At 38.5% G+C, this 14,239-nt stretch overlaps 1 protein-coding gene and 1 pseudogene across 5 annotated transcripts in view; one reads left to right on the forward strand and one right to left on the reverse strand.

Moving 5' to 3' along the window:
• USO1 (USO1 vesicle transport factor) overlaps positions 1 to 14,239 on the reverse strand; it is a 76,094-nt gene that overhangs the window by 55,662 nt on the left and 6,193 nt on the right. For all 4 annotated transcript variants that reach the window (XM_043906460.1, XM_043906458.1, XM_043906459.1 and 1 more), the window contains exons 2-3: positions 1,995 to 2,081; positions 1,853 to 1,917 (exon numbers count right to left, since the gene is read on the reverse strand). In XM_043906460.1, coding sequence (XP_043762395.1) covers positions 1,853 to 1,917; positions 1,995 to 2,081 — 152 coding nt within the window. The remainder of the gene's footprint in view (positions 1 to 1,852; positions 1,918 to 1,994; positions 2,082 to 14,239) is intronic.
• On the forward strand, positions 5,369 to 6,031 carry LOC122696445 (annotated as a pseudogene). Its single transcript, XR_006341757.1, has 2 exons — positions 5,369 to 5,379; positions 5,466 to 6,031. The product of XR_006341757.1 is annotated as a 60S ribosomal protein L21-like (transcript).

Here is a 14,239-nt window from a genome sequence, read left to right on the forward strand (position 1 = left end):
CAGACGGGCAGCATCTAAGTCTTTAAAAAGCTTACATGTGGGACTTCTTTGGTGGTTCAGTTGTTAAGAATTTGCCATCTGACGCAGGGTACATGGGCTCAATCCCTGGTGGGGGAAATAAGCTCCCCCACATGCTTAGAACCATGTGCTCGATCTACTGAGCCCACAAGCTCTGGAGCCTGCGTGCTGCAACTACGACCTGATGTAGACAAATAAATAAAGAAATATATATATATTTTTAAATGCTTATATGCTTTGCTTTGTTTGAGGAACTTGGACTTCACACTGCACTGAGTTGGTTAAATGCATTAAACAGGTGAGTAATAGAAGATTTACATTTCAGACAGAAAATTCTCGAAATGAATGGAAAGACAAAGAAGTCAGGGGCAAAGAATAGAGTCTGGAGGCGGTGGCCGGTTTTACATTATGTTAAAAAAAAAAAGCCAAACTCTCTGATACAGCTCACTTCAAAAGGTGGACCCTAAGTCTCCTCTTCTTAAGTACAGGCTGTATTTATTAACTTGCTTCTAGTAAAGTAGAATGTAATGGGATTGACGATAAGTGACTTCTGAGACAAAGTCCTAAAAGGCATTGTGGCTTTCTCTCTGTTCTCCCTCTAAGATCACTTGCTCTGTGAGAAGCCAGTTTTTCATATCATGAGGATGCTCAAGTAGTCCTTTAGAAAGAGCAACAAGGTGAGATATTGAGGCCTCTTGCCTCAGGTGAGTGTGCCACTTTGGCATCAGATACTCCAGCCCCAATCAAGCCCTCAGATGACTCCAGTCCTGGCTGACATCTTGTGCACAGCCTCCTAAGAGACCGTGAGCCAGAACCACCTAGCTAAGCCACTTCTGAATTCCTGATCCACAGGAACTGTGACATAACAAATACCTGTTATTTTGAGCCAGGAAGCTTTGAGGTAATGTATTACACAGCAGATAACTAACACAGTGGCTGTGAAAATGACTTAAGTGAGTGACACTGAGAGCCAAAACTAGGACTGACAGCTGAAATCAAGAGAATTCATGGATTCCAGGTGTTTTTGTTTTTTTTGGTCTGGATGGGCATAATGGGTTAAGGAGCGGGATGAGTTCAGCACAAAACCTCCAGTTTCTTATTTTAACGGAAAGGTGCTAACTAGGAAGAACTTGGGTTAAAGGCAGCTGAAGTAGATCAGGTGGGTGATGGGATGTGGACGAGTATTAGTAGGACAACCAGAGACACATTAACTTTTGAACATTTTGAATTTTAGGTACCTGTGAAGAAATCTTGATATGGTGGAAATGTAAACTGAGCCGCTAAAGCTTGTAAGATATATTTAACTAGAGATAAGATCTAAAGTTATTCCTGCACAGTTGTTAATTAAAACCAAAGACGCAGATGCTCTCTTCAAGACAACCTGAAAGAGCAAAAACTATGCTGAATGACTTTTCTCTTAAGACTTCACTCTATTAGTATGAGTTTACTTACCTCCCCTCAGAAAGACAGAGTCTAGATAACTGATATAACATATAATATGTATATTATGGAATAACACACTATAGTATATCTAAGTGAAAATCAATACATTAATTTGTTCAATTCAAATTCCAAATTTTAAACCTTTAACTGACAGTTGCTTCATTCCTTTTCTTATATAATGGTAAGCTCTCAATCCCTGAAGGTTTAGATTATATCTGTCCTAAATGCTTAGCGCAATGGTTTGGATCTAGTGTCCAGTAACTCTTTATTGAAATGACAACTGAAAGTAAAAACTTAGTAGCCTTAATCATTTCTGGAACAGTGACTCTAAAACAAATTAATTAAAATTTTAAGAAAAATTAGGGAGAAAAATCATTAAATAGAGACATACCGATCTGTTTGTAAAACATGGATAAGATGTTCCATTGCTTGAATACCCACTTCCAAGCGATATTTCTGCACAAAAGAAAAATGTTATTTAAGAAAGGAATATCCAACTTAATAACCTTAATAACTGATAAAGTGTTACAGACCTTAGATAATGATTTCAGAGCTCGCACAGCATTTCTTCGATCATCCAGTAAAGTAGATGAAGCTACTCTGTCACAAAGCTTTTGAATCTGTCATGGAAAAAGGAAATAACATAAATAGAATAAAAAGAAAGAAAAAAAGATAACATAAAGTTTCTTCCAAAACTTATACCATTTGGGGGGAAAAAAAAGGATGTCACTATTTAGATAGTATTATAATCTTGTTACAGATATCAAATAGATTTTTCACAGAGACTTGAAAAATGGAAGTGGCAGAAGAGAAGTCAAATAAGGTTAAGTTATATAGACTGAAAAATTAAAAGAAATTAGTAGACTCAGAGCTTTGCAAACATAACTATTACAGCTCTTTCAACTAAGAAGGATCCATTAGGGCTATGGTATATGATGTGTTAATAAAGTTAATAAACAAAAATTTTTAAAGTAATGTTTGTTTACATCATAATTTCTTTTTTTTTTTTTTAAATATATATTTATTTATTTATTTGACTGCATGAGGTCTTAGTTACAGCACATGGGATCTTGTTCCCTGACCAGGGTTGGAACCCGGGCCCCCTGCATTGGAAGCACAGAGTCTTAGCCACTGAACCACCAGGGAAGTCCCCATAATTTCACCCTAATATTTCCACTACATATCTGAATGAGGAAAGTCAGAAACTGTTTATCAAAAATTTAGTTTTAAGTGTGCCTCGAAAACCTAGAAGGGTGAAATGTTCTAAGCTTCTAATAAATTTTCAGGAATTAATATCTGAACTGAATTTTAAAATAAACCTTGGAGCATTATTTATAATAGAAAAAAAATTAGAAACAACTGTCCATCAAGAGAAGAAAAGCTAAATAAATTATGGTATATTTGCCAGTCAAATACTATGAAAACTACTCAAAAGATGTTAACTGTACTGACATAAAAATACTATGATTTAATAAATAGTGGAAAAAAAAGAGCAAGTTGTAAAATTATGTAAATTTTAAGCTCACTGTAATAAAAGAATCAAACTGTGTGTGTATGTAAAACTGCACTTAAAGAAGAATTTGGAAACTTAAAGCAACTATAAAACCTTTAGAAGAAAGCACTGGAGAAAATGCTTGTGGCCTTAAATTAGGCAAGAGTTTCTCAGACACATATATTAAAATACAAGTCATAAAAGAAGAACATAATAATTTGGACTTCATCACTCCTGTTTTTCAAAAGACACTGTTAAGAGAATGAAAAGATAAGCCATAGAAAGACTGAAAAAACATGGAAAACAAGTGATAAAGAACAGTTTTTAAAACCATTACACTCAGGTCCTTCATAGCTCCAACAGTTGTTTCCTATCTTATTATGCTATTACTCATTCTTTAATAACACTTTTTACTCGGATTCTAGAAATGATATTGGCGTGTCACAAATTTTGCAATCAATGTACCAAAATTAATGGTGTTTAAATACATATAGTGTTTTCCAAATTATGTTCTGTAGACTTCTAGTGTCCCAGAAGATATTAACAGACTTCCTATGATCACAACCAAAGGGAAACATAAGTTATATACAAAATTAGGTTTCTGCAATGCAGAATTTCTAAGTCTTTACTATATTGATTTGCATTTCTTCACACTACAGATGCAGTATGCTAACCAAGCCTAGCTTGACTTCTTGATTTTATTCATTCTCAGTTCAGTTCAGCTCAGTCACTCAGTCGTGTCTGACTCTTTGCGACCCCATGAACCTCAGCACGCCAGGCCTCCCTGTCCATCACCAACTCCCGGAGTCCACCCAAACCCATGTCCATTGATTCAGTGATGCCATCCAGCCATCTCATCCCCTTTTCCTCCTGCCCTCAATCTTTCCCAGCATCAGGGTCTTTTCCAATGAGTCAGCTCTTCACCTCAGGTGGCCAAAGTACTGGAGTTTTAGCTTCAGCACCAGTCCTTCCAATGAACACCCAGGACTGATCGCCTTTAGGATGGACTGGTTGGATCTCCTTGCAGTTCAAGGGACTCTCAAGAGTCTTCTCCAACACCACAGTTCAAAAGCATCAATTCTTTGGTGCTCAGCTTTCTTTATAGTCCAACTCTCACATCCATACATGACTACCGGAAAAACCATAGCCTTGACTAGACAGACCTTTGTGGACAAAGTAATGTCTCTGCTTTTCAATATGCTGTCTAGGTTGGCCATAACTTTCCTTCCAAGGAGTAAGCGTCTTTTAATTTCATGGCTGCAGTCACCATCTGCAGTGATTTTGGAGTCCCAAAAAATAAAGTCAACCATTGTTTCCCCATCTATTTGCCATGAAATGATGGGATCGGATGCCATGATCTTAGTCAGCTGAATGTTGAGCTTTAAGCCACCTTCTTCACTCTCCTGTTTCACTTTCATCAAGAAGCTCTTTAGCTTTTCTTCACTTTCTGCCATAAGGGTGGTGTCATCTGCATATCTGAGGTTATTGATATTTCTCCTGGCAGTCTTGATTGCAGCTTCTGCTTCCTCCAGCCCAGCATTTCTCCTGATGTACTCTGCATATAAGTTAAATAAGCAAGGGGACAATATACAGCCTTGACATACTCCTTTTCCCATTTGGAACCAGTCTGTTGTTCCATGTCCAGTTGCTTCCTGACCTGCATTCAGGTTTCTTAGGAGGCAGGTCAGGTGGTCTGGTATTCCCATCTCTTTCAGAATTTTCCAATTTATTGTGATCCACACAGTCAAAGGCTTTAGTGTAGTCAATGAATCAGAAATAGATGTTTTTCTGGAACTCTACTGCTTTTTCGATGATCCAGAGGATGTTGGCAATTTGATCTCTGGTTCCTCTGCCTTTTCTAAAACCAGCTTGAATATCTGGAAGTTCACGGTTCATGTATTGCTGAAGCCTGGCTTGGAGAATTTTGAGCATTACTTTACTAGCATGTGAGATTGGGTGCAACTGTGTGGTAGTTTGAGCATTCTTTGGCATTGCCTTTCTTTGGGATTGGAATGAAAACTGACCTTTTCCAGCCCTGTGGCCACTGCTGAGCTTTCCAAATTTGCTGACGTATTGAGTGCAACACTTTCACAGCATCATCTTTTAGGATTTGAAATAGATCAACTGGAATTCCATCACCTCCATTAGCTTTGTTCGTAGTGACGCTTCCTAAGGCCCATTTGACTTCACATTCCAGGACGTCTGGCTCTGTGTGAGTGATCACACCATCGTGATTATCTGGGTTGTGAATATCTTTTTTGTACAGTTCTTCTGTGTATTCTTGCCACCTCTTCTTAATATATTCTGCTTTTGTTAGGTCCCTCCCATTTCTGTCCTTTATTGAGCCCATCTTTGCATGAAATGTTCCTTTGGTATCTCTAATTTTCTTGAAGAGATCTCTATAGTCTTTCCCATTCTTTCCCATTGTTTTCCTCCTCACGTTTAGAAATTATTCCTACCTTACATTGTACTTACTTCTTATTAATTATGTTGACTTTCAAAAATGGAATAGCTTTTCGGCCGGAACCGCCATCTTCCAGTAATTCGCCAAAATGACCAACACAAAGGGAAAGAGGAGGGGAACCCGCTACATGTTCTCTAGGCCTTTTAGAAAACATGGAGTTGTTCCTTTGGCCACATACGTGCGAATCTACAAGAAGGGTGACTTGTAGATTCAAGGGAATGGGTACTGTTCAAAAAGGAACGCCCCACAAATGTTACCATGGCAAAACTGGGGGAGTCTATAATGTTACCCAGCATGCTGTTGGCATCATTGTAAACAAACAAGTTAAGGGCAAGATTCTTGCCAAGACAATTAATGTGCATGTTGAGCATATTAAGCACTCTAAGAGCCGAGATAGCTTCCTAAAACGTGTGAAAGAAAATGATCAGTAAAAGAAGGAAGCCAAAGAGAAAGGGACTTGGGTTCAGCTGAGGCGCCAGCCTGCTCCACCCAGAGAAGCACACTTTGTGAGGACCAGTGGAAAGGAACCTGAACTGTTGGAACCCATTCCCTATGAATTCATGGCCTGAAGGGTGTAAAAATAAAGACCTGGACTGTAAAAAAAGGAAAAAAAAGGAATAATAAAACGTTCTCTTTATCAAGTAATTGGTTGATAGTTTTTCTCATTTTTTTTTTTACCTTGAGAAAAACTACACAATTATCTTCTGAAAACACGAATCTCACTATTCTCAGCTTAAAGAATACCTAAAGCTAAAAAGAGTTTTCCTGAGTATGATTGTAAGATTAAACTGTTAGCTAAAGATAGATTTCTTTTCTAATGAGTTCAAATTATATATCTTCAATTAACTTTGATTAATAAATAAAATCACTAGTTTTTTCAGAAAGTTGTAAAATGTAACTTAAAAACTAATCACTATTTTAAAGTGTACTATGTATACATAAAAGTTCCTGAGTTTGGGTAAATATGTCTCAAGGCTATTTTTAGGATGACAAACATGCTGGGTGTTCCCTGATAGCCTAGTGGTTGGGATTCCAGGCTTTCACTGCTGTAGACCAGGTTCAATTCTTGGTTGGAGAACTGAGATTTTGCAAGCCACCTGATGCAGCCAAACAAAAGGAGAAGAAAAAAGACTATAAACATGCTTTTTATCTACTAAACTTGGGTTTTAGTGGCAAGCACACATTCTTCTCAACTGGTGATTTTAATCCGAACTTTCTCTCTAGTGCCTTAAGACAAACTCAAATCACCACACTGCAAAATCAGTAAGTCAAAAATGAGTATAAGAGCAACTTATCCATCATAATTAAGCTATTTGAGATACTTTCTGTCAGCCACTAAAATGGCCTTTTCATTTTATTGATTTCTGATAGCAATCTAAAACTAATTACAACAATCTCTGGCTTCTTAAAGAACATAATTATAAGCTTTCTTGGCATTTAAACCTAAGTCTTCTTCAATATCAGATACAGGGATGTTTTAGGTGGTAAATGAAGAAATAAATATAAAAATCTTTGCACAGCACCTAGTGCTATAAATGCTCAAAAAATGTTAACAAACTTAATTATTGTTAAACTTCTATGATTCCTTTGTATTATTTTTCTATCCTATTAGGCTTTTGACCATCATGGACATCACCTATGTTTCTAACAGATCATTCCAAGTTTGCAGATTTTCAGTGAGAAATCTGATAATTAAGCTAGATAGTAATATGTCTATAACTCCAAATTACTCAGGCTTCAACTCAAGACTGAGTACATGGACTTTGCAACTTCTACTTTTGCTGTGAGAAAGCCTTATTACCTCATGATAATATTTCACAGAGTTGAAGTTTCCGAGTAAGTGATCTCTCCAAGATGCAGTGCTATACTCCTACTTTTTACAGACAATGGAAACCAAATGAAAGGAAATTATTATATATGTTTCAAACCTTACAAACACTTAGCCATGTTTTAGGTCAAACATAGGTCTGTATTTTTAAGGTGACATTTCAGTTCAGTTCAGTTCAGTCGCTCAGTCGTGTCCAACTCTGAGACCACATGAACCGCAGCACGCCAGGCCTCCCTGTCCATCACCAACTCCCGGAGTCCACCCAAGCCCATGTCCACTGAGTCGGTGATGCCATCCAACCACTTCATCCTCTGTCGTCCCCTTCTCTTCCTGCCCTCAACCTTTCCCAGCATCAGGGTCTTTTCCAATGAGTCAGCTCTTCACCTCAGGTGGCCAAAGTATTGGAGTTTCAGCTTCAGCACCAGTCCTTCCAATGAACACCCAGGACTGATCTCCTTTAGGATGGACTGGTTGGATCTCCTTGCAGTCCAAGGGACTCTCAAGAGTCTTCTCCAACACCACAGTTCAAAAGCATCAACTCTTCGGTGCTCAGCTTTCTTTATAGTCCAACTCTCACATCCATACATGACTACTGGAAAAACCACAGGCTTGATTAGACAGACCTTTGTGGACAAAGTAATGTCTCTGCTTTTTAATCTGCTGTCTAGGTTGGCCATAACTTTCCTTCCAAGGAGTAAGCGTCTTTTAATTTCATGGCTGCAATCACCATCTGCAGTGATTTTGGAGTCCCAAAAAATAAAGTCAACCACTGTCTCCCCATCTATTTGCCGTGAAGTGATGGGACCAGGAGCCATGATCTTAGTTTTCTGAATGTTGAGCTTTAAGCCACCTTTTTCACTCTCTTCTTTCACTTTCATCAAGAGGCTCTTTAGTTCTTCTTCACTTTCTGCCATAAGGGTGGTGTCATCTGCATATCTGAGGTTATTGATATTTCTCCTGGCAATCTTGATTCCAGCTTGTGCTTCCTCCAGCCCAGCATTTCTCCTGATGTACTCTGCATATAAGTTAAATAATCAGGGTGACAATATACAGCCTTGATGTACTCCTTTTCCTATTTGAAACCAGTCTGTTGTTCCATGTCCAGTTCTAACTGTTGCTTCCTGACCTGCATACAGGTTTCTCAAGAGGCAGGTCAGGTGGTCTGGTATTTCCATCTCTTTCAGAATTTTCCCCAGTTTATTGCAATCCACACAGTCAAAGGCTTTGACATTTACCAAGAAAATATTTTGTAGCACAAATACACTTAACTCCTATTCAGATTTCTAAGACCATTATTCTATTTATTCCTGACTTGAAACACCAACTCAATGCAGTATAATTGTGTTCATTATCTATTCTTTTCTTCTTTGAGTTATTAGAATCCCCTGTGTTTTAACTGGGCACAAAGGCTGTCCACCTAGACTCCCTTCCAAGCTCTCCTTACCCCCAGGCAGAGAAAGTGACAACCTTCTGGCCAGTGAGTTGTGCCTTCCAAGTCATGTCCTTAAAAGGAAGCTATATGCTCATTTCTCTTTCTCTTTCCCTCAGCCTGGGACTTGAACCTGAAGCTAGTGAAGCATCTTCAACAAGCCATTATCATAGGGGATGGCAGAACAAGATAAAAAGCAGCACCTGGGCCCCGGGACCACCCTGAGGAGCATAACTAACCTACCCGAGGGATCACCTTCTAATGGGACTTTTATTGGAGAAAGACACAAACTCTTATCCTGGTTAGACCTCTGTTATAGTAGCTGTTCCAATACCTAAACTTATAAGACATTTTACAGGAGAGGAAACTCAGGTTCAGGGAAGAAGAAATGCACCCAAAGTACACTGCCGGCTCGGTGGTGTGGTCCAGATTCTAACTGAGCCACAGAGGTCTCACTCCAAAGCCCACGCTGCCTCTACTATTCTTCCACTGCCTTACACTTATCTTACACTGTGCAGGGAAACGTGAGCCGCAGCACCCGCTGCAAACTACAGGCACTGCAAGATTTCCTCCTTGGAAACAGGGGAACATGGTGACGCGTTTCTGTGAAATGCTTCCACGAGCACTGCACCCCACCAACGACGCCGGTTAGCCTTGGCCTTAACTGCCCAGCCAGAGTACAGATGGAATAGCCCCTTGCTCCAAGGGAGTTGGAGCTTTGTGTTGGGAAAGCTATAATCAGAAGCTATCAGGTATTTAAGAAAAAGGCAGCACCATATGTAAGTACTTCAGAAATTAATACACTCACTTGTAAAGAATCTGGCTGAGATAATAAAGACAAACTGGAACAGAAGGAGGTTACAGAAAATATGTCAGCTCATTATAACAAACACGAAGTAAGGTTTTTTAAAAAAAGACATTAGGGTGGGGACAATGGGCAAAGAGCTGTAGAGATAGATAAGGCAAAAGAATTCTTGAAAAAACTGAATTTAAGAGGCCAACAGGCTTGAGAAGAAAGAATAAAACGTCTGAAACAGCTACTGTTTAGAATTCAGCTTCTAGCATTTTGTCCTTGGGCAATACATGCACATGTACATTCATAATTACAAGAACAACCACTCCAGCACCGTAATAGAAAACGAACAAGAGAGAAGACCTTCAATGCCCATTCCTGGAGGACTTTCATTTTTCACTTTACATACTTCTACAGCTTTTCCTTCAACAAGTATGTATTCAAATGCCTCTCTTATCATTAAAAAAAAAAAGAATCAGAGAATCAAAAAGCATCAGTGAACAAGCTAGCTGAAGTTTGATATGAATCAGCAATCACTCTTCAATATCTCAGAATATTCTAGCTTTGGTAAGGCTAAAGGAATGACAGAGTCTGACGAACTCGGTGCCATAATTTTGAAATTGGTAATTCATTTATTCACTCAAAAAATGTTACAGAGTGCTGCTAGCCTCACAGGCGCCATGGTCAGTGCAAGCAGAGAGTCGTCGTTTGTGACCAGGTAAATTCAGAAACTGCACTAAGCAAAGGCGTGAGGGAAGAGTCAAACAGTGAGGGAGGTGAAGAGGCACACTTATAAAACACGTCACAGAGGTATAATGCACAGCATAGGGGACAGAGTCAATACTATGGCAGTAGCTTTGTATGGTGACAGATGGCAACTAGGCTTATAGTGGTGATCACTTTGTAATGTACAAAAATATCAAACCACGACATCGTACACCTGAAACTAATATTATAAATCAATTATACTTCAATAAAAAAGAAAGAAACTAAGACTATAAATTAGCAACTTCTGTAACAATTGGTTACCTTTATGGTTGTTTAATTTAAAAAAACTGGGCTTGTATATTATATGTTCATGAGAATGTGTGTCTGTGTTGTCATTTCATTTTTCCTAGCAATACATTTTTACTATGTTTTACAAAAGTGTAGGTCTGTGACGAATTGGAAATGGGGGGCGCAGGTGGAAACTAATCCACTGGTCCTTTACCACAATCAGTTTGAGAAATACTGCTAAATTGCTTAATATTTTGCTGGGGCCTGCAAAATTCTGTTTTGGGAAAACAGCAGTGGATCACTTTAGAAGGTACCTACTCAAATGAAACTATAAAAGCAAGGAGACAACAGAATAAATTAAAAACAGGTGAGAAATATACAGAAAATAGTAAGTATGATGAAGGAAATGATGTAGAGAAATGAGAGACTGGAAGGACACCACTACTCTGGACAGCGCAGCTGGTCGGAAGGCCCCAAGTTGAGGAGTGATGTGGATATGGCGGACGTGTGGGTTAAGGGTACCAAGGATGCAGCAAGCAGAAGAGCAGGGAAGCAGAGTGAAAGAGGACCTTACCATCAGAAGGAAAAAGGACAGTATTTTAGAGCTGAAGAACATGTCTATTCAGTGTCCCAAATGGGATCCTGCGGTGAGGGACTTTGTTGCCAGCAGCTCACTCACTCTCTCAAGAAACTGACCAATGAGGCCACTTAGTAATTTAAAGAAAAATGCATGAATTTACTAGTCAAAGGCTGTCAGCCTAGTTGACACTCTTACCTACAAAGGAAGTACAAGTTTAAATCCCACAGATTTTAATGCTATCTTGCTCCTTTTCAGGTAACATTTTGCTGCCATTATTGATCAAAAGAATGAGTTACAATACAGAATATATGAATCCAGTCTACTTCTGTAAAAAGTCAAATATTTGTCCCTAGGCCTTTTAAAAATACTCATCACAGCATACTACCAAGACACAACATTTCAGATAACCTCTGTAGATTTGAAACAAGTGACCTTCCCAGAATTTTACTGCCTGAATCAACAGAGATGTAAATGTGGTTGACCCTTGAACAACAGATCTGAGCTGTGCAGGTCCACTTATATTGAATTTTTTTCAACAGCAAAGACTATAGATTCTCAATCAATTAAATCTGAGGATATTGAGGAACAGAGGATACACAGAGACAACTATAAATTACAGGAGGATTTTCCACTGTGCAGAAGGTTGGTGTTGTTCAAAAGTCAATGCACAGTCAGTACACATAAGGTTATAGAACAGAATACTGGTAACAATCAAAAAAAGACACTTCAGCCTATTTACTTGAAACAAAGAAACTTTTAATTAAAAAAAAAAAACAACTCTTGCTGTGGGGACCCAACTATGTTCATTAATTAGTAAATAGAAATATTCTAATACTTCTGCTAAAATTAAAAAAAAATCAAGTATCTGTGAATGTAACTATCTCAGTCTATAAATAAACTCATTTAAGTGATAAACATTGGTAAATGCAAACACTCTGGAAGGATGTACACAAAACTTCCTTAGAGATTACTCCTGGTAACAGGAAATAAGATTGTGGAGAGAGGAAGAAAGGGGCAATTTGAGCCTATATATTGATTTGGATTATTTATAATAAGCATGTTTTCAACTAGTGCTTCAATAACAGAAACATTTAAAGACAATTCCAGAATATATCAGCCTTTGCTCTTATTCTAGTACCTGCTTTAACAGACCACTTGACTGACTCACTGTTCATCTACTTTCTGAACACAACTGGGGCTTGTAATTCCTGACAGTTATGCTCTACAGTTATCATGAACACTGAACTGGCAGATACTGAACCGCTGTACCAGAGAAGGCAATGGCGCCCCACTCCAGTACTCTTGCCTGGAAAATCCCATGGACGGAGGAGCCTGGTAAGCTGCAGTCCATGGGGTCGAGAAGATCGGACATGACTGAGCGACTTCACTTCCACTTTTCACTTTCATGCATTGGAGAAGGAAATGGCAACCCACTCCAGGGTTCTTGCCTGGAGAATCCCAGGGACGGGGGAGCCTGGTAGGCTGCCGTCTATGGGGTCACATAGAGTCAGACACGACTGAAGCAACTTAGCAGCAGCGGCAGCAGAACCAATGTACCTAAGGAAAATACAGGCCTAGGACCTTATGAGCCTCTGGTAACATTTTCATAATTGGATCCAATGCATAACCTTGCTTAATGTGTGCTTCTGTTTAAAGACATCTTGCTCAATATATATCTTGATTCATTAACACTGAACTCACAGCTAAAAGTGCTATTTCTCATGCCTGAGGGAAGCTAATCTAACAAACATTTTCTCCCTAAGCTACATCACAACTTCCTCATCCTTCGGAACACCAGGTAAGACCTCAGCACTATACTTGGGACCAGTTTTAACTGTGAAATCGACAAAAAGCACAAAAATGCCAAACACATGACAATAAACAGACTGTGCAAAAGACGCGTGTTTACAGTATGGGGACGGGATTTAAAACCATTAAGCTCTGCAGCAACCGGCTGAAGCTGAACACTAGCTACACCCTTGAGGCAGGATATGCAGGCTTCAGTTCCATCCCAGGCCTCTCTGCTCTCTTTTCTAACCTGACCTGCTTCACTGAATAACGATGTTACCCACCTGACACTGCTGGGATTTGATACTGTGATTCTTGCATTAAACAGAGTATTATGTACTAACAACGACAACAACAAAAACCCAGTTCTAACGAGAAGACATACATATGAGTAAAATTTAACTCACAGTTTTATTTAAAAGGATTGAAGGGAGTAATAAGGAAAAACTTCAGAGACAGCAGTATTTCAACTAATTCATACTATGCTAACTAGGTAGTAGATTTTCTCAGAGATAAATACAATGATGAATTAGACATGGATTGAAAAAGTCAGACAAAATTGAACAACTGACCACTCACTCTTGTTATCAAGATACTTTTATAGTCGCTTAGAAGAGGGTATGTAGTTAAGAAAACTAAAAATCCGGTGTCTTAAGTAATTTCTAATAAAGTAGCTTTATGTTTTAATATGCAAAGATCTCCAAGACATACCAATGAAAAAGCTAGCTGCAGAACACTAGAAACAGTGTATCATTTATGAAAAAGAGATAAACATGCTCATACAAATATATAAATTCATACTGCATGATTATTTATAAGTGTGTGGAAGGATTTATACCAAAATAAGAATAGCAGTTATTTCAGGAAACAGAACTGAAATTGGAGATGGTAGTCAAAGAGGACTTAAACTTTACTAGTATGGTTTGGCATTTTGTATAATAAAATAAAAAAGCTAATTAGTAAAATAATATGTATAACATCATGTAGCTCATGGAGGTGATTATGTTTCAGGACTCTTGCCTGATGAGATTGTCATGTGAGATTCACAAGTTCACTTGTCAAGAAAAATATGAAAAGGACAAAAAATTCCATTAATAACTAGTAAAGCCCAATTACAACCTCATAACCTATGGCACAGTGGTAAAGAATCTGCATGCCAATGCAGGAGATGTGGGTTCAATCCTTGGATCAGGAAAATACCCTGGAGTAGGAAACAGCAACCCACTTCAATATTCTTGCCTGGAAAATTCCATGGACAGAGGATTCTAGCGGGCTACAGTCCATGGGATTGTAAGAGTTGGACACAGAACGAAAGCACAGCATAATCTGAATTTGTTTGCTTGTTCTGTTTACTAATAGTGTAAACTTGTTTACTAATAGTTTATTTTTACTCAGTGATACACAAGAG

This window comes from Cervus elaphus, chromosome 6 (assembly GCF_910594005.1).
Source record: "Cervus elaphus chromosome 6, mCerEla1.1, whole genome shotgun sequence".
NCBI classification, from domain to species: domain Eukaryota; kingdom Metazoa; phylum Chordata; class Mammalia; order Artiodactyla; family Cervidae; genus Cervus; species Cervus elaphus.